The sequence below is a fragment of the Argopecten irradians genome, chromosome 5 (assembly GCF_041381155.1).
Source record: "Argopecten irradians isolate NY chromosome 5, Ai_NY, whole genome shotgun sequence".
Classification (NCBI taxonomy): domain Eukaryota; kingdom Metazoa; phylum Mollusca; class Bivalvia; order Pectinida; family Pectinidae; genus Argopecten; species Argopecten irradians.
The window spans coordinates 20,682,618-20,703,032 of record NC_091138.1 but is presented as its reverse complement, the minus strand read 5'-3'; the positions used below and the strand labels follow the sequence as shown (position 1 = coordinate 20,703,032).

The following is a 20,415-nucleotide window of genomic DNA, read 5'->3' as shown; positions in this document are numbered from 1 at the left end:
AAGGATAAAATCGACTAATGAAAAAGATATAAAATTCGAAACGTTAGGGCCATATTGCTAGTTTTTAAATATGGCGGCGCCCAGTGAAGAAGAAAACCCGGTAAAACGTAAAACTTCTAAATTACCTCCTGAAATCGATTTAACCTCTCCACGATTTGATGCAGCCAAGGCGCTCTTTTCTATGCATGTAATTTTACCATTTTCATCTGCGCAACCCCTTGACAATATTGCAAAGTTTGAAAGTTGGTCTAGACCGACGAAGAAAAGTGAAGAAAGTTCGGTAAGCCGTCTGCAAATAAAACCAGCGAAGAAGCAACCACAAAGACCAATACCAGCCAGGCCATATCACCGGAAAAACGAACAACAGACTGATGTAGATTTATCTAAACCTAGTGGAAGGCCACGGGACAGACTCAGTAGAAATGTCCTTACACGGATGAATGGTAAGACTGGTCCGCATTTCGTAGCAAATTGTTTCAATTTTCAAATATTGTATTTGTTGAGTGATGTCAAGTTTATCGGTCATATTCTGATAGTCATGCCTAACTGTGAATCTCACTGAAATTGTAAAGTAGAAAGATTTTAATAAGTTATTACCTGTTACCTATTAACTATTTAATTTTTAAAGAAAAAAATATATTTGACGATAATTTCAGCGGCATACTTCTGGATTAGTCCATCAGCTAATGTAGCTTTTTGTGGCTGTGCAGATGAGAGTCGGTATCTGCATAGTTATGCGATGTCTAGACATCTAGTGCAGCCTGCTCTTAGATGGGAAAAAGCTCTGTTGGTTCAGCATGTTACAATATTTTCATATATAATTTTCATATAATTTTAGGTAAAGTCTATCTGAGAGCGCAGCAGTTAACCCATTACATATTTTGTTTGTTGTTTTTTTTAAAGATGCTCCACCGCTGACAAATGGTATTTTTTCACTATAAAAAACAGGAACAGACGATTTAGTATTTTTCTTCAGTTACAAAAGTTACTTACTTTACACCATTACCACCATTGAAAAGTTTGAGCTTCTAATTTTACTTCAAGTTAAAAATATGAAAAATAATTAATTGCATCCCGAAAAAATTCTGTGACACTATATCCTTTATGGAATGAAGTACTGATTGCGCATGCACCAAAGGCAAAATAAATTATTTTATATTATTTTTTTGTGTTAATTAGACGTATATATACACGATTAAACACCAATTGTTGTTCAAATGATTAATATCATTTATGTTCTGTCGGCAGTGGAGCATCTTCAACTGTTACTAAATAGAAATATACCGGGTTAATAAAGGATTTCTAACGACAAAAGAGTTATCGCCCCTGACCCATCATTCTTTAATCATTGTTGAGAATTGTTTTGTTCTTATTGCTTATTGTGTGTACTGGCCTAAATTGTACTGCTAGAAACCATTTATAGAATTATTAACTATTAGAATCATAGCTTTAGCATAGAATTACTGGCATTGAGTTTATAACAAAATAAACAATATTGAACACAGGATACTTTTACTTTCACTTTGTGCACAAATACATGACTGCGACTACAAAATATATATCTCAACGTCATTCTCCATTGCCAGGCGGAAAATTCCGAAGCAACTGGTCACGTAAAATGGCTTATAAACTAAGATTCAGGACAAAATGTAAATGTTAGATTCAGCTAAGAATAAATTGGAAGGTTTATCTTTCACTAATTTTTTCATTTTGAAATTTTAAGTATAACTTGTTTGTAATAATGCTATAGTGTGCTTTTGCTTAACACAATGCTGGATCTTGTTGTGATTTCCGTTTCCTGTTTATGAGAAAGTTTTCCAACTCTACATTATGGATGATTTACATAGATTAACATTACAAACATCTCTATCACAAGAGTTCTCTTCGCAATTTCCCTGATAAGGGCGCCAGGTGCAGATAATTGGCCAAGGGGGGCTCAAGTTTTAGATGATTAGTCAAGTAAGTATTGAAATTACATAATTATTAAGAAATGCACCAGAAGTATTTAACGTTGATTAAATATGTCTTTTTCACAGACTTTTGGCATTTCATGCTAGACTGTTTCTTTACCATGCATACATAAAATGGCAGACCTGCTTTCGATCGCTACTTTCGTTTTGTGGCAGAAGGGGAATACCGACAAGATCACACTATAAAATGCTTAGAAATGATAACATTCCTGTTATTTAGACAACTTTATCATAGAAATACGGCTAGTATTCATAAAACCTGTATAGGCATAACTAAAATGTTGTTGCCAGTTAGTCTTCATCTACACACGTGTGTGTGACATTCAAGTGGCACGTTTTGTATTGAACATGGCGATCTCATTGAGGCACTATTAATTATTAAATGGGAAAACATGGTAATACAACAAAGAATCACAAAAATGGTATGTTGTACATAGAATTAAGATACATGAAATTAAGAAAAGATCATAACAGCACAAGAGTTTATCACGGGCAGTATGTTAGTTAGAAAAAAATACAAAATTGAGTATAAAAATTACTATTAAGATTTTAATTTCGCTATATTTGTAGTGAAGTTAATTTTGGTAAACTTAAAGGCCCACTACCATTGTGAAACCAAAAATAAAAGTTTCTTAAAAACTTTAAGAACATTGATATCAATGGCCTAAGATAAAGAAACATCCCTGTCCAATCTGTTTTGGCGCAGTGATAGTTAACAACACGCGGTGAATTAGGACAGCAGTGGGAAGCACATGACAACCTGCGTATTTGTAAATTAACATTTAATTTATTTCAATTAAATTGTTCAAAAGGTGATGATAAATGTAGATAATGAATGTTCAGCTGATGACTTTTGCTACTCTACAAAATTACCAATCTCATTTTACATTCCAGTTTTGACTATCAAAAGCCGTTTGGAAAGGAAATGGGATTTTAAGTACCTGTGAACTAAAAGGAAAGAATGAAAAGAAAAAGAACCCATATTGCTTATTACACTTAGAAATTAAAATGCAAAAACATTTCTGCCCACAAATTAGTATCAAATACAAGATGGAAAATTCTTTTCCCTGCAAAATTAAACAACTAAACAGTAATACATACTGGCATGTCAAAAGCAAATTATTTTAAAAATATATTTTTTGTTTTGTTTTAGCATACAAAAAGGGACCCTTGAGTTTCCTGAGGGAGTGTGTGGAAAACCATCATGTTGTGAAGATTTGGACAAGAAGTGCATGTGAACTAAGAGGATTCTGCACTGGTTATTTGGTAGCCTTTGACAAATATTTTAATCTGGTAAGACGTATATTTGGTTTTTTTTTAGCTTAGAGTTATCTCCCTCTAATCTGTTACCCTGTCCAAACTTCAGTACATACAGTATTTTGTATATACATGTAATATAAAGTTATTTAAACTTGTTGGTGGACTAGTCTTGGTCTTAAAGAGTTTAAATATCACTTGGTAGGGGGATATCTGAACAAAAGTTGTAAATAATTTGGGTCAAAGATTTGGAACAAGGATTGATGGGGATGTAGCAATACTTGATAGCTCAATACCTAGATCACTTACTCTAGGTAAAATACCATCTTCCTGGAAATATTGTAACGTTAATGCTATATATAAAGGTAAAGGAGGAATGGAAAATCCAACTCATTAGCGCCCAATCGCAATTACATCTTGTTTTATAAAGATTTTAGAAAAAAATGTATTTAAATATGTCTTCAATCATTTTAGTAAACATCATATAATTAGTCAACACCAATCAGGCTTTCAGCAAGGAGACTCAACCGTAAACCAGTTACTTTCTGTATATAATATTATTGCAAAATATTTAGATGAAGGAAAAGATATAAGAATGGTATTTTGTGATATAAGTAAAGCATTTGATAGACTTTGGCATAGAGGATTATTATATAAACTTAAAAAATATGGAATCAAAGGTAATCTATATAACTGGTTTGTCTGATAGGAAACAAAGAGTAATTTACAAAGGCTATTCTTCCAACTATAAATCTGTATTTGCCGGAGTACCCCAAGGTTCTATCCTGGGCCCCTTTCTTTTTGAGTCTTCATTAATGATATAACAAATGTAATTCATACTAAAGATGATACATCACTTTATGTAACTGTAGAAGATGATGTTGACACCCCATGCCAGGATCTCAATAATGACTTAGATGCTATTAATAATTGGGCCAATTTCTGGAAAATTAGATTTAATCCTGATAAAACTGTCTCGTTAACATTTACAAGAAAAAAAAGAATCCACCCCCATTTATTTTTAATAATCAAATTATAAATGAACTAAATTGTCACAAGCATCTTGGTCTCCTATTTAAATCCAAAGGTTTATGGAATAATAACATATAAAATATTTATGATAAATCGTTTAAAAGATTAAATATATTAAGAACTCTTAAACATAAAGTTGATAGAAACACATAAATTATACTATACTGTTCTTATGTAAGACCCATATTAGAGTATGCCGATACTGTCTGGAGTAACTGTACTATTAGTGAATATAAACTACTTATTAGAGTATGCCGATACTGATTGGAGTAACTGTACTATTAGTGAATCTAAACTACTTATTAGAGTATGCCGATACTGATTGGAGTAACTGTACTATTAGTGAATCTAAACTACTTATTAGAGTATGCCGATACTGATTGGAGTAACTGTACTATTAGTGAATCTAAACTACATATTAGAGTATGCCGATACTGTCTGGAGTAACTGTACTATTAGTGAATCTAAACTACTTATTAGAGTATGCCGATACTGATTGGAGTAACTGTACTATTAGTGAATCTAAACTACTTATTAGAGTATGCCGATACTGTCTGGAGTAACTGTATTATAGTGATTAGTACATCACGTGACAGAATACTGGATTCTGATTGGCTACACACATGGATACTATTTGCAATAGTGCCCGGGCAAGCGGGCACTATTGAAGTGGCGCGAAATTGAACGTGAATGTATTGTGACGTCACCATTACATGACGTCATTATAACGTTGTGCTTCGACCAAGACGTCAAGATGGCGGACAGGCTGTTGTGTGCGGGGATGGAAGCAAATGTTGCTTTTCTACAGAAGACAGTTCACTAATGTTCTATATTGATCTACTTTTAATTTTCATGAAGCTGAATCCCGTTTTTATAGAATCTCATATTTCTGAGACAATTCATATGTTGTACTTTTAATGAAACAACGTGGTGTGGAAATGAAGATAGCGTTGCGAGGTATCGCTTGAGGTGCTTCTATTACGATGACATGAAAAACGGTCTCATGTCAGGGTGATGTACTAAACCCATTATGGCCTGGTTGAGAGGGCACTATTGCCTCATAGTATTGTCTCAGATGGGATAGTGCCCTCGCCTTCGGCTCGGGCACTATTCCATCCCTCGACAATACTATGAGGCAATAGTGCCCTCTCAACCAGGCCATAATAGATAAATATAAACTACTTATTAGAGTATGCTGATACTGATTGGAGTAACTGTACTATTAGTGGATCTAAACTACTTATTAGAGTATGCCGATACTGATTGGAGTAACTGTACTATTAGTGGATCTAATCTACTTATTAGAGTATGCCGATACTGATTGGAGTAACTGTACTACAATTAGTGGATCTAAACTACTTAATTAGAGTATGCCGATACTGATTGGAGTAACTGTACTATTAGTGGATCTAAACTACTTATTAGAGTATGCCGATACTGATTGGAGTAACTGTACTATTAGTGGATCTAAACTACTTATTAGAGTATGCCGATACTGATTGGAGTAACTGTACTATTAGTGAATCTAAACTACTTATTAGAGTATGCCGATACTGATTGGAGTAACTGTACTATTAGTGAATCTAAACTACTTATTAGAGTATGCCGATACTGATTGGAGTAACTGTACTATTAGTGAATCTAAACTACATATTAGAGTATGCCGATACTGATTGGAGTAACTGTACTATTAGTGAATATAAACTACATATTAGAGTATGCCGATACTGTCTGGAGTAACTGTACTATTAGTGAATCTAAACTACTTATTAGAGTATGCCGATACTGTCTGGAGTAACTGTACTATTAGTGAATCTAAACTACATATTAGAGTATGCCGATACTGATTGGAGTAACTGTACTATTAGTGAATCTAAACTACATATTAGAGTATGCCGATACTGTCTGGAGTAACTGTACTATTAGTGAATCTAAACTACATATTAGAGTATAAACTACTTATTAGAGTATGCCGATACTGATTGGAGTAACTGTACTATTAGTGAATCTAAACTACATATTAGAGTATGCCGATACTGATTGGAGTAACTGTACTATTAGTGAATCTAAACTACATATTAGAGTATGCCGATACTGATTGGAGTAACTGTACTATTAGTGAATATAAACTACTTATTAGAGTATGCCGATACTGATTGGAGTAACTGTACTATTAGTGAATCTAAACTACTTATTAGAGTATGCCGATACTGATTGGAGTAACTGTACTATTAGTGAATATAAACTACTTATTAGAGTATGCCGATACTGTGGAGTACTGTTTTGTGAATAACTGTACTATTAGTGAATCTAAACTACATTATTAGAGTATGCCGATACTGTCTGGAGTAACTGTACTATTAGTGAATCTAAACTACTTATTAGAGTATGATGATACTGATTGGAGTTACTGTACTATTAGTGAATCTAAACTACATATTAGAGTATGCCGATACTGTCTGGAGTAACTGTACTATTAGTGAATCTAAACTACATATTAGAGTATGCCGATACTGTCTGGAGTAACTGTACTATTAGTGAATCTAAACTACATATTAGAGTATGCCGATACTGTCTGGAGTAACTGTACTATTAGTGAATCTAAACTACTTATTAGAGTATGCCGATACTGTCTGGAGTAACTGTACTATTAGTGAATCTAAACTACTTGAATCTGTTTAATTTGAAGCAATGAAATTAATTACAGGATTGGGAAGTGAAACATCACATCATAAACTTTATTCTGAAACAGGTTTGGAACCTCTATCTACTAGACGTCACAAACATAAACTTATTTTAATGTACAAAATATTAAATCATATGACACCTATATACTTATATGACATAGTTGTACCATTTATAAATAATGATGTTCCACTTCACAATCTGAGGCACCATAGATTCTGTAACATTCCTCGTTATACAACAAATCTTTTCGGTAATAGCTATTTTCCTGATGTCATGCGAATTTGGAACTCACTTGATACTTATATAACTTTAGCGCCATCTTTAGGTATATTTAAAAGAAAATTGAATATTGCAAATCCCGTTCCTCTACTTACTACTCCTACTTTCTTAAATTGTAACCCTAGAAAATTAAATATCATACTTTGTCAACTAAGGAATAATGCTAGTGATCTTAACAATGATAAATTTACTGACCACCTAATTCTTGATCCATCATGCTCATGTGGCTATCACACTGAAGACTCTACCTAATTTCTGTTTTACTGTTCAAATTACCTATACAGATTTAAGAAATTTGATTAATTAAATTCATACCAACATTATTATTACATTTGCTTAACTCATTTTACAGATTTTTCTAATTGGTTCATGAGATATCAACTAACAATTTTTTACCTATCAAAAATCACACACCAAGTGGAAATATTTTATGATGGATGCATTTTTGTTTATTTATAAAATGGATTTGTTTCAGGCTGTGATGGATGTAGATGAAACATACAGAAAACCAGTCAGCCGTGACAACCGCATACCACAACATTCTCAGGTCTGAAATTACACCATTTATTTACACAAAGGTTTTATATTATCTACAAGATTTCAATACATACATTTAACCGAGACTACTTTTAATTTTTAAAATGTAAAACGAGTTTGATAGTTAATGCATGTAGCTTAACATTAATATTACACTTATCATGGCTTTATGAACAACAAAATCCATTTTACCTGGGGGTTGCCCTAATTACTACTCAGTTGTCAACTATCACGGCGACAGAACAGTGAAATGGGTCTTCGTTGTTGAAATAGATTTACACAGAGAAAAATTTATTTGTTTGGTGTTGTAACTTCAATAAAGATGTTTGGCGTTAAACTTGTTATTGATAAACATTTACTTTATGTTTTGGAAACTTGGTGGTCATTAATTTTAAAAAAAACAATGAATGGAAATAAACTTTCATTAGGAAACATAATTTCACTCAGAAAATTTAATTGTGAAAAAAAAAAAAACATAATAAAAAAATTGTTGGTTCTGTATTAACACAGTTACTTTTATCATACAGAGCATGTTCTGACAAAATTATCTCCCTTTACTGAGATATGCTTAAACACACAAATGTATTGTGCAAAAAAAAGACTCTACTTTTTATATTTCAAGAAAAAATCTGTTGCATACTTTTTCATGAAAAATAGAAAATCTAACTTCAGACATGATATAATTATTACTAATTAAAACAGGATACATGTATATAATTTATAAAAGCAATAAAAACCTCTAATTGAAGAAAAAAAAAAAAAAAAAAAAACTCAGGTTTTAAAGCTTTGACACTTTGGACTGACAGGTTGTTTATACAATGTGTTAACCGGATATATAACTGTAAAAATAACATGCTTATGGAATTATCTCCCTTTGTATGTATGTTTATTTGTGTTGTAGACAAAACTTCCACTCTTTGATTCTGATGGAGAGAAAGAAAATTCAGCAAAAGATAGTACAGAGGCTCCTCAAGAATCCTCCATCATCGCCTCAGTAGAAAGCAGTGTAAATGCTATGGAAAATCTTAAAATTACAAATACTGGAAAGTCAAAAGAGACTAGTGATATAAAGAATGTGTGTACACACTCTATAACCAGTTGTGTATCAGGTAACACTGTGAGTGGACCCGAGTCTCAAATGCCTGAGAACACCAATCAGACTGTAGAACATAACGATGGAGAAGGTAAAGATGATACCACTGATCAGAAAAATAAAGATATTAAGTCAACAGTAAGGACAAAAAATACAACTGTTTGTTCTGAGGAGACTCTTAAAAACAAAAAGGATAAGACATTACCATCTTTTGATGGTGCAAGTGTGGCCAAGGTATGGCAGGAGGCTGTAGCTAAAGACAAGTCAAAACCTCCACTCAAACTCAAACACAGACATGCAAATCAACTTTTCATAAGGGGAGACAATGTGGTGTCCATTAGTCTGGTGTACAAATAGTCCGGAGAGTTAATAAATTGTTGTTATGTTTTCACAAGTGCTAGTTACTTGTTTATATTGTATAGCAGTATTTGGTAGCTATTGAAAGGGACTGTGATGGCGTAATGGTTAACATGTTTCAATATTCTACCTCTAGCCAGCTCTCTACCTGAGTGGTATAGGCCAGTGCTAAGTTTTTTGTGGTGATTTCATTGTGATGGCATTATTTTGTGAGTGAAACTTGCATTGTTTTCTTTGAAAAGTATGACATTACACTCACAAACACATGACATCACAATCAATACCTTCCTGCAAGGACAGACAACTTTGTAATATGATGTTACACTCACAAACACATGACATCACAATCAATACCTTCCTGCAAGGGCAGACAACTTTGTAATATGCAAATATGGAATAGAGGGGCTGCAGTTGTCGAGTGGTTAAGATTTCCCGAACCTCTGGGAATCCCATATGAGGCAGTTACTTGGTACTGGCCGCTGGTTTGTATTTTTTCTCCGGGTACTCTGGTTTTCATCCACCAACAAGCCTGGCACATCCTTAAATGACCCTGGCTGTTAATATGACATTTTAAACTAACAATAGGCCTTAATGGTCATCTGATTAAAATTATTTTACAAAAACCAAAACTAAAACTTTCAGGATTTCATTAAAAAAAAAATTTAAATCACTATTCAAATCCTGACACTTGATGTTATGACAGAGTTGTATTTGAAAACAAAATTTTAGTAATTTTTCCTAGTTGGGGCCCCACCCCTTTGTCCCGAGGGTCGTATTAGGCTCATTTATATACAATATACTACCTTCACCCAATGATGTTTCACACCAATCTTATGGTAATTCACTCAAGGCCACAAGGGAATTAAATAAAATTCCAGCAATGCTCCATATTTGGACCCTGCCCCTAGGTGTCAGACCAGGCTCATTTATATCAAATATGACTGTCCTCCACCAGCGTTGTTTCACAGCAAATCTGAGTGTAGTTCACTCAAGGGAGTAGGATATTTAAGCAAAATTTTTAGCAATGTTCCCTATTTGAGGCTCCGTCCCATTACCCCTGGGGGTTGGACCAGCTCATTTATATAAAATATGATTTCCCTCCCACAATGATGTTTCTGTTACTTTAGTAAATCTTATCCTAATCCACTCAATGGTGAAGAATGAGTATATTCCTAATGTATATACAAAATAGGATTGTCCTCTCCCAATGATACTTCACACTAAATTTGGTAGTGATCGGCATAGGGATAAAAGAGGAGTAGGCTTTTAATGAAAGTCTGATTACCTCATAAAAAGTGATATAGTTCAACACTCCGCCTGTGTGGCATATGTGACATCCATTCTGTTGTGAAAGGTGTCTTCATTATCACAGGCCCCTGTCACGACTTTATCACCAACGGTATATATATAGGAATAAAAACAATAACATAATGTCAATGACTAGTTACGTGATCGCTTTCGCCCCATTCAAGGAGCTTCAGCTCCCTTGAATGGGGCAAAAGAGCTCAAGACTCCTTGAATGGGGCGAAAGCGCTCAGTAACTACTCAGTCGTTATTGTTTATATTTCTTATGGATTTCATCCGTAAAGTTTTTTCTTAAAATTTATTACATATATAATAAAAGTCAAGAAAAAGAACATAAAAAATCTATAATACATAAAATACTGTTGGTAAGAAATTCATGCAAGGTCTCCAGTACGTTTTGAAAAATAGCGGTAACAAACTTCAAATGTCGAAATTCAATAAGGTATGTAACAAATTATCGTTTTAGTACTTACTGAGAAATATACTGTTGGATCACAGGTGTTCGTTTCTAATATAAGTATAATACTGACCCAGTATTATACTTATACTTATATTAGAAACGAACACCTGTGGTTGGATGGAAGGAAACACTGCGAAGGGCCACGGCGGAAAGACTTGTATAGCTTGTCGTAATGATAAGATGTGACGTGATTTCGTAATAATAATGAAGTTCATGAAAAAGTTTAGATATGAAAGTGTTACAATACGCACACTCTTGTGTGTTTTTGATGTCAAAGAACACGGGTGTCATTTAACACAATATTCAGTTGTCAAAAACTGAAAATAATTATACCGCACTTGTTAATGACCGCTGCCAAATCGAAAGTTCAATCCAGTTCAATATTATTTACACTCTCAAGCCAGTCAAAGATCTAGTATACTCGAAAGGTGAAAAGTACATAATTTGTATATGAACCACGAAAAATACAAAATACATTTAAACTAATGTAAAAAAAAAGTGCGTTTAAGTGAAAACTTGCAATCCATTTCAAACGCGAAAAAGATCATTTCTGAATGCCGATCCTGTGTGTTATTTTCCCTGTACACGACTATGTGCGGTAAATGTTTTATTCGTTTGAAGTCGATTTTAATGATGATGAGTTCTGTTAACTTGGTAAGGCAATTACTTTGAATTTGTTTTCTGTCTGAAGTTAATTTCAATAACGAAACAACCGAAATAAATTAGGTTCGCACGTCTAATTGAATACAATCGGACCACTAATAGCTCTACTGTAAGATTGTATATCTCAGCAGGTGCTCGTTACGCCTACTGCCGGGGTACTTACAATTCACTTACATGTCATTAATAAGTCTTACTAAAGAGCAAGGTGTAACAAATTAATATGACATTGCTGCCTTGTACGATTGAAATGATATCACCTCTAGGTGAAAATATACATCTATTTGTAATTTAACATTTAACTGTCAAGTTTTCTGGCGTACGCACCAGTAAATTTTATTTCAAAAATTGATAACATACTCATACTACATGACATGTATGCTGACTTAAAAGTATCCTGACTCTAACAGACTTCTTCGATAAATAATTGATAGATAGATGCTAGGCAGCTTTTTAAGTTCCCGTGTCCTTAGACAACGACGAATTATATAGTTATCGTAATGACTGACTGTCCTGATGGGTAACAGAATTAGTTATAAATCCATGGCCCTAACGGAGGTCCCTAAGACCATTTATAGACGTTTTAGAGGTCTGGGTTTAAAAAAAAAATAGGAAAAATACATCCTCTACATATATAGTAGATTCTACTATAGATATATGTGCCTGATCCATGCTATATAACAGACCGTGATGTATAAGATATCGTTTTTGTCCTTGCTACGAAAGCTTTAATCGTCGCATTATATAGCGACATTCCTGCGATCAAGGGGTGCTAGTATGAAAAATCAACAAAGCGATTTTTAGTCGATTTAATAAAGGCAGGATGGCAAATTCTGACCAGCATACCATCCACAAATTAATAGCTAAAAGCGATAGGCCTAGATCTGCATGGTAGTTCTATGGAGATAGAAAATCACATACACGTGTAAAATGAAATAGGACTAAAGTTAAGTTGGACAAATCAATGAGCTGAATTTCACTGATGGGTTAGTCCCTATTCACTCAAATTCTGTATTACTTGAATACTGAAGATGTGGTTCACATTTCTTAAGCTTATAAATATCTTTTTGGATGAAAAGCACTAATCAATAAAACCAAGGCCGTATATTATAAATCCTTGATGAAACACTTTGAATAGAACCATTATGTTAAACTAGATTTCTAAAATATATGTGCCTCTGGGTGAAATAATGTGATAACTGCATGAAAATTGAAAGCCTCGATTAGGCCTGTTTAGATTTTGTAATGATACCAAAAATAGCACATGTTTTGGTCTAACGTCGATTAGAAAGTAAGGTCCCCGTTTTGACAAACCGCGGGAAAACCTCGCGCCCTTTCCGCATAAATACGTCAAAATTTAAATGTCATTATAAACATCTACTGAGGACATGTTATGCTAATCTTGTGTGTCTTGGAAGCCGACTACAAAGCTTTGGAAAACAACACCCAAACAATGCCTTCATATGCAAAATGATATGGATCGTATGTAAATATTTCTCAGATTGACCCATTTACGGACGTGATGGCCCAATCAGTATCTTGATTAAAGGTTTCGGTGCGGTCACATTGACCAATCAAACAAAACGATATATCGTAAGGCAACGTGTTTATTCCCGCTACCATAGCCGAATACACAACAGTTCCGATAACCAATCAAAAGCGAGGTAATATTTACAAGCGTTTACCATGTTGCTACGATGTTTTGATTCATCAATCGGGTGCACAAGGAAAGATCTTCATTCTGCAATGTGTATTGCCCGGGTACAGTAGCAGGTATCGGGGTGGAGGACAGATAAGCACAATGGATATATGTAATTAAATGCATTGTGGATGTATGCAATTTAATGAACCTCTGGTAAAATCGGCTCTAGTCATCTATGATTAGATTTAGCGGTTCTCCGTTGAACAAGCTTGGACCTATCATCTGCACCACAGTACAGGTGTAAAACGGTACTAGCGGGAGTCAGTTAGTCGTGAGCTGTTTTTACCGGGCTCAAAAGTCACCCACAGGTAAGTTTGAGTGACCAATCATCATTTTATTGAGTGAAAACAGTAGGCCTATGTATAATTTTGACAATTCATAATCGGCAGCGGACTGTTTACAACACCCAGTATCTGTTTACCTGTCATTTGGCGGTAACGATACCGGTATTTAATAACACGTGTCATTGGGTCTATAAATAGAGGTAAACACACAGGTAGATGGTCATTCATATGCTAATGCCATAGGTAAGGTTGACGCTCTTTTCTATGCATGTTCGGTCGCATATTAGGTTGTCCAAACTTGCTCTCGGAGTGACATTACCATAAATGTCAGAACTTATCCATACTTCAGTGACAGAAGGACATAGCATTAGCACAGTCGATTTATATTAATATATTATTGAATTTGGAGCTATCTGACAAAAATACAGATGAGGTAAGAAAAAAAAATAGAATATTTGATCAATATATTTTCATGCAGCATATTGAAATATTATTATTGATATATGCATTGACATTGAAATTTATAATGGAAGAATTTCAACCTTCATGTCTATTTTCTATACCTATTTTAATGCTAACGTTAGGTTTGTCATATCTAAGATAATTCATAAAACACTTCAGCTTTAAGTACCAATTGAGCATTCTTAAATTGTAAATTTTGCTTACATATTGTAAAGGATTTTAGAATTATGATTTCAATTTTGAAAACTTTTTTTTGATGTTACACAAGACTTTATTGTGTTTTTAGAGGAAAAGAAAAAAAATATTACCTTATTATTTTTCTATTAGTATAATATTCTGTTTTGATTAAACAATTTTCTTAAAAAAAGTTATATTTTTTATAACAGATAATGATAAACCATGTTTTCTAGTAAAGCAAAATCCTTAAAAAAATCTATAGAATTAATGGCATATTACATGGATATGAAGTAATTTCATGAACATTGAACAGTTTCACAGTAAGCACACTTTACAGGTAGGCTAAGTACATGGACTGTTTCCTGTAAGGTCATCTGAATGGCTCGAAGGAGATTATCTGCAGGTACATGGATATATGTTGAATGATACAGGAACTTGTTTTCTCATGTGAACAAAATTGATGTACATGGTAAGAAAAGACAATAAAATACTTCTGAAAGGCAGATTGCATTGATAATTTGTATTGGTGTCGTCTTTACCATTAACTCAGTTTGACCAATATGTTGGGTTTTTTATTGTTATTCACTGTTGTTTGTTCATTTGCAGGTGTTGAACCTAGATTTGCTGTAAGATTCGTTACACCCCCACCGCCAAGACGAAGTACCCACAAGCTTACACGGTCCAGCGGCATCAGCAGCTGACTGCCAAGATGCCGGTCAACAAACGAGACACTCTGGCTGTCAAGTTCCGGCAGAACTGGATGAATAAGTATCCACTGGATACCTGCAGCAATGGCGGTCTCAACTTGGACGACAGCCTCACCAGCCTGAACTGGCTACAGAACCTCAACATCATGAAGATTACAACACCAACCCCACCTCCAAGTCCTGGTCCAGCCCCAATCCTCATGGCAGAGACCAACAACAACAACTTCAAAAATCTCAAAGTCAACCCCAACGCAGTGCTCAATGTATCGTGTGCACCTCCACAGTGTAAACTGGAGACCAAATTCCACCTCACAGACTCAGCCCCCACCACACCCACCTCCCTGGGTGGGGACACAATCGACTACAAGACCAACCCATATGTAAAGCCACCATATTCTTATGCTACACTCATCTGTATGGCAATGAAGGAAACCAAGAAAAGCAAAATTACATTGTCAGCAATTTACAACTGGATTACAGACAACTTCATGTACTATAGATTAGCTGATCCAAGTTGGCAGGTAAGCTTGCTATATTACAGTCTTTATAGTGTAGACAATGGGGTCACAGCCGCACTACAAAGGCCCACTCAACTGGAGTTATGCATTTGAATTAAAAACATATGTAAAATGTCTGTTAATCTTCTGATTGACTCCTATAGGGGTCAGTGTTAAAGTTTTATGTCCGTGTGCAACCATTCAGACAATAGTCCACTCATAATACTACTAATCCAGCTTTAATAGTTACCTGTTAGGGTTAAAACAAACAAAATGTCGGGGTTATTGATAAATGCCTTGACATGTTGTTTATTTAAACAAAAAAAGAAATGTCATTTCTGAAATAAGACATCAGTCATTTCGTTTATTGTGACCTAAACACTTTACATTTTATAGGTGAATCAATGTTACAAGTTTGATTTTTGTTTTTGCAGAACTCTATCCGTCACAATTTGTCCTTGAACAAATGTTTCCAAAAAGTGCCACGCAGAAAAGATGAGCCAGGGAAGGGAGGTTTCTGGAGGATAAACCCAGACTACAATGACATGATTGAGAATGGTATTTTCAAAAAACGAAGGAACAGTCGTGATGCCGCTTGCCCTCCTCCTCTCAAAAAAGTGAAACGTGAGGATGACGATAGCATGTCAAGCTGTAACAGTCTTATCAATTTCGCAAAAGTTTCCAAAAAAGGTCAAAACGGACTAAGTGTCCTGTTCCCTGGTCAGGAGGATGATTCGCTAAAAGGAGATTTCAACTGGACCTCTATATTGAACCAAGACATAGAAATTGGTGGTGTACGTGTGAAAACAGAGGATTTATTAGACAATACAAGTGAACAGGATCTCAGTCCATCAGCAGCTATGAGTCCACCGTCATCAGAAGCTAACTCAGATGATTTCAGTATAGAGGACTTGTTTGGTCAGGCTGACCTTAGTTCGGACGTTCCGCTTGACTTCACTACAGAGAATCCTCTAGATCTGACAGTGACAGGACAGCCAATCAAGGCTCCCCAATGGTGGGATGAGAGTTTTAACCTCAGTGATCAGCAGGGTGTATTAAAGGCAGCTGCTGAAGCCAGTAGTGGTCTACATACCCCAATACACACCACACCCTCCCCCGTGACAATCAAGGACGATCTCGATGATGACATAGCGCACCCTTGGGCAGAGTCCGGGGGCTTCGCTGACATTGGGGAAGCTTTTGATGTAGACAATTTGTTTGATATTGGAAATATACCTAGTCCCCGTGTAAACTATCAAGAATAATGTTAGATTAAAATTGGCCAGATTTGGGACATTTTAGTGCATGTTTTGCTCACAGTTTCCTCATTATGGGAAGAAGTGGAGTTAAAAATATGTCGTTCAATATTTATTGTAGACCAGAACCATACACTGGGGAGGTCTCGCTGTCGGCAGTTCTGTGATACATATATATATGTGTGTGTGTTTGTGAGTTGAGTGAGCTAGATTTAACCTTGAAAAGGTGATCACCTGTGTGTTTGTAGCCTGCGAAGTGTGGACACTTAATTTAATTCATATCGAATGTCTTGATATCTGGAAGGTATTAATGATTAAAAAAAGGTTTCAATTTTAATTGGTTGTGAATTGGAATTTTATAATAAAATCCACCTTTTTTATCATTAGGTTATTGCTAGTATTTTAGGAAAACGGTCAGTATTTTGGATTTTTCAAAGTAAAAGATGTTCATTAATTACTAGTTCAGTCTAGGTGACTAGTTCAGTCTAGAATTGTATCCATTCCAGATACTTGGTGCTGTACATTATTATTAATGCATAATTGTTTCACACATGGGCGAGTGTTCACACATGAGCGACTGCTAGTGAGAGATGTGGGTGTGAGGAAGGTGGATGTATTTATTTTTACATGTGTATAGTGTGTTCTCTCACTCCTCACGGTAGAATGCTTGTGTGCGGTATTATCAATGCATATATGTGTGAATTCACCTCTCACCTCTGAAAGTGCTATAATCATTGATATATTCAACACTGGTTTAAAATGTGTTGGCTTAATAGAAATTTCATTGGAACAATCAATATCTGAAAAGAAAATTTAAAAAAAAAAAAAAAAGTAACAAAGTTGATAAAATATCTGAAAAATGTGTAACACCCCCCCCCCTCCCCCCATTTCTATACATAGATAAAAAGGTATATCTAATAGTTACAATGCAGGAATTTTGAGCTAAGTAATTTTCTTTTTAAAAAGAGAAAGTTTTAAAAGTGAGAAGTATGAGGTAATAATGACAGTCAGTATTACATTATCTTACAGTATTGAATTGTTAATGTGGAAAATTCCCTCCCTTTGTTATGTTTGTGATATTTATGTTTTTTTGGAAGTCAAGTTTTATCTTAATTTATCCAAAATGCCCTTGTCAGGAATCCGTCCAAATATTTTTCCTTTGACAGGACAAAGTGATAGATTTGTAATTTTTAGATAAATATATTTTTAAGATCTGTTTACATGCCTTTTTGTACATTTTTGAGTATGAAATAACTAACTTCAGTCCAAATTAAATCTCGTAATGCCCTTTCAAACTACAATGGACTAGCCCAGGTTTGGTCTATTTTAGAGTGTCGGGGTAGGTTGTTATATTAACAAGACTGATTGATTGACTGATAGGAGTTGATTACACTGCCAGTATTGTTTGTGTAATTTCTCAGTTGAGTGAATTTCTTCTGTACATACCTGTATACAGTTGCCAAGCTTTATTTGGTGTGAAATACTAAATTAATCATCTGTGATAAAAAAAAACTGTTGCATTCTCATTGTCCTTCATTAAAGCCTCATGTTTGAATTAAAGCTCTTGTCTGTGGTCTTAGGATGAAAAAAGGCGAGATAAATATTTTGGTAATTAGTGAAAAAGTGACAAATTAAGTTTTGTGTAATCAAAGATTAATTTATAATTCAGTTGATATTAAAAAAGTGGATATTTTGCTCATTTTGACAAGAAAAAAGTATTTAAAATTTATTGGATTTATAAAAAATAATCAGTAATATTTAGATAAATTTTAGGCTCATTTCTAGTCTCCCACAATAGTAGGAAGGTTGGTTGACCTTGACTAATTGAGATTTACCTTGACCTCCTAGATCTACAGACTGGAGGCTGCTGGACGTTCCAGGATACCCTCAGTATTCCAACATTAATCAGTCATGTCACCTGTGATCATACAAACATCTGTGTTTCAGTGTTATCCTCTCTGCATTTCAGGGTTGTAATAAATTATTCATATTTATTGAAAAATGAATAAAAATAAAATGTTTTGTAAAGACAATGAAACAAGTTTTGTTGTTGATATTACCATTTTACTTGGAGACCAAATTTTGTATGACGAAAAGAAGTGCAGCCTGACAGTGGAGTCCACAATGTCCTGAATGGTATATACAAATAAATTCTTTTACTGTATACTTCCAACCTCTCACAAAGAGTATCTAGGGTAAACAGAGACCACCTCCGATTGCAAATGGCAACAATTGTATCGCTGAATGTATTTTATTTCGTGTGGCACACTTACCATACAGTGTTGAAGAATGGCAGTTTCTTATGCACCATTCCTGTGTTGCACTTCAAGGTGGCTGATGTGTATCCTATAATCTTTGTGATCTAGTACATTATGTTTGTTTACTAGCTAAGCCGACACGCTTTAGGAACTTGAATTTATATATTTTTAATTTAACTTCAAATCAACCTCATCAGTCCCTAGAGTCGTACATGATAGCATGTGGAAATCTGAAGTCACAGATCATTTAAAGATGCTCCACCGCCTACAGACCAAAAATGATATTCATCATTTGAACAATAATTGGTGTTTAATCGTGTATATAATAGTCTAATTAACACAAAAAATAATATAAAATAATTTATTTTGACTTTGGTACATGCGCATTCAGTAGTTCATTTCATATAGGATATAGTGGTACGGATATTTTTCGGGATGCAATTAATTATTTTTCATAGTTTTAACTTTAAGTAAAATTAGAAGCTCAAACTTTTCATCGTTGGTAATGGTGTTAAGTAAGTAACTTTTGTAACTGAAGAAAAATACTAAATCGTCTGCTCCTGTTTTTAATAGTGAAAAAATACCATTTGTCAGCGGTGGAGCATCTTTAATTATTCTGAAGCCAGGTTCTGAGTAATGACCTTGATGCAGCGAAAAATGACATAAGATTCTGAACCTGAAAATAACAAAATGAAAAGCAATTACTATAATGCACTTGATGACAGTTTTGTAAAACATGACCTTCAGATAAATCATCAAAGGGATTGATACTGTGAACCCCATATTGACACTGATCAGCATAAAACCATGATGTTAAATAGTGAACTTGACTAAAAAAGCCAGATGCCATGGTTCATTGACCAATGTCGCAGTGAACCTTGAGCATTTATGCCACTGGTAGAGTGAACCTTGATGCCACTGGTGCAGTGAACCTTGATGCCACTGGTGCAGTGAACCTTGATGCTACTGGTGCAGTGAACCTTGATGCCAATGATGTTTTGAGCCTGAATGCCACTGGTGCAGTGAGCCTTGATGCCAATGGTATATTGAGCCTTAATGCCACTGATGCAGTGAATCTTGAAGCCACTGGTGCAGTGAACCTTGATGCCACTGGTGCAGCGAACCTTGATGCATCTGGTGCAGCGATCCTTGATGCCACTTGTGCAGTGAACCTTGATGCTGATCATGCAATAAAGTGACAAGGACTTTGCTTGTGCTGATGAGTTTGTATACAGTACTAACCTAACATGTGTTGACTAATGGGACATACAGATTTATATTAAATCTCAAGGACTTTGAAATACCTGGATTATTTTATTGTGATATTTCCAAAATACATGATAGCTCTAAGTTTCATAATATGTTTAATAACAGATAGTAAAGGGTGAAATCTGGGTTTTTGTATTTTTTTTTTTTTTAAATTGCTGCCATTTA

The 20,415-nt window shown here is 34.6% G+C and overlaps 2 protein-coding genes across 3 annotated transcripts; both read left to right on the top strand.

The window, feature by feature from the left end:
• The first annotated feature begins 63 nt into the window (after nt 1-63).
• On the top strand, nt 64-9,250 carry LOC138323177 (U7 snRNA-associated Sm-like protein LSm11). The gene is made up of 4 exons (XM_069267587.1): nt 64-443; nt 3,124-3,263; nt 7,702-7,773; nt 8,665-9,250. The coding sequence occupies exons 1-4, from the start codon at nt 71-73 to the stop codon at nt 9,211-9,213; spliced, it is 1,134 nt and encodes a 377-aa protein (XP_069123688.1). The 5' UTR covers nt 64-70; the 3' UTR covers nt 9,214-9,250.
• A 4,060-nt stretch (nt 9,251-13,310) lies between these two features.
• On the top strand, nt 13,311-18,764 carry LOC138323176 (forkhead box protein J1-B-like). Of its 2 annotated transcripts, none has more exons than XM_069267584.1 (3): nt 13,311-13,648; nt 14,870-15,491; nt 15,902-18,764. In XM_069267584.1, exons 2-3 carry the CDS (start codon nt 14,973-14,975, stop codon nt 16,730-16,732), a joined length of 1,350 nt encoding a protein of 449 aa, XP_069123685.1. In that variant the 5' UTR covers nt 13,311-13,648; nt 14,870-14,972; the 3' UTR covers nt 16,733-18,764. The 2 variants fall into 2 exon arrangements, with proteins under 2 accessions (XP_069123685.1, XP_069123687.1); XM_069267586.1 differs by lacking the exon at nt 13,311-13,648 and adding an exon at nt 13,679-14,057.
• Nucleotides 18,765-20,415: the final 1,651 nt, after the last annotated feature.

Bases quoted from the DNA above. Each gene is read 5' to 3' on its own strand.
- LOC138323177 (XM_069267587.1), top strand. From the start codon at position 71: ATGGCGGCGCCCAGTGAAGAAGAAAACCCGGTAAAACGTAAAACTTCT. The intron at 444-3,123 runs GTAAGACTGGTC...GTTTTGTTTTAG, and splicing joins TGTCCTTACACGGATGAATG to CATACAAAAAGGGACCCTTG. The intron at 7,774-8,664 runs GTCTGAAATTAC...TTTGTGTTGTAG, and splicing joins GCATACCACAACATTCTCAG to ACAAAACTTCCACTCTTTGA.
- LOC138323176 (XM_069267584.1), top strand. From the start codon at position 14,973: ATGCCGGTCAACAAACGAGACACTCTGGCTGTCAAGTTCCGGCAGAAC. The intron at 15,492-15,901 runs GTAAGCTTGCTA...TTGTTTTTGCAG, and splicing joins TAGCTGATCCAAGTTGGCAG to AACTCTATCCGTCACAATTT.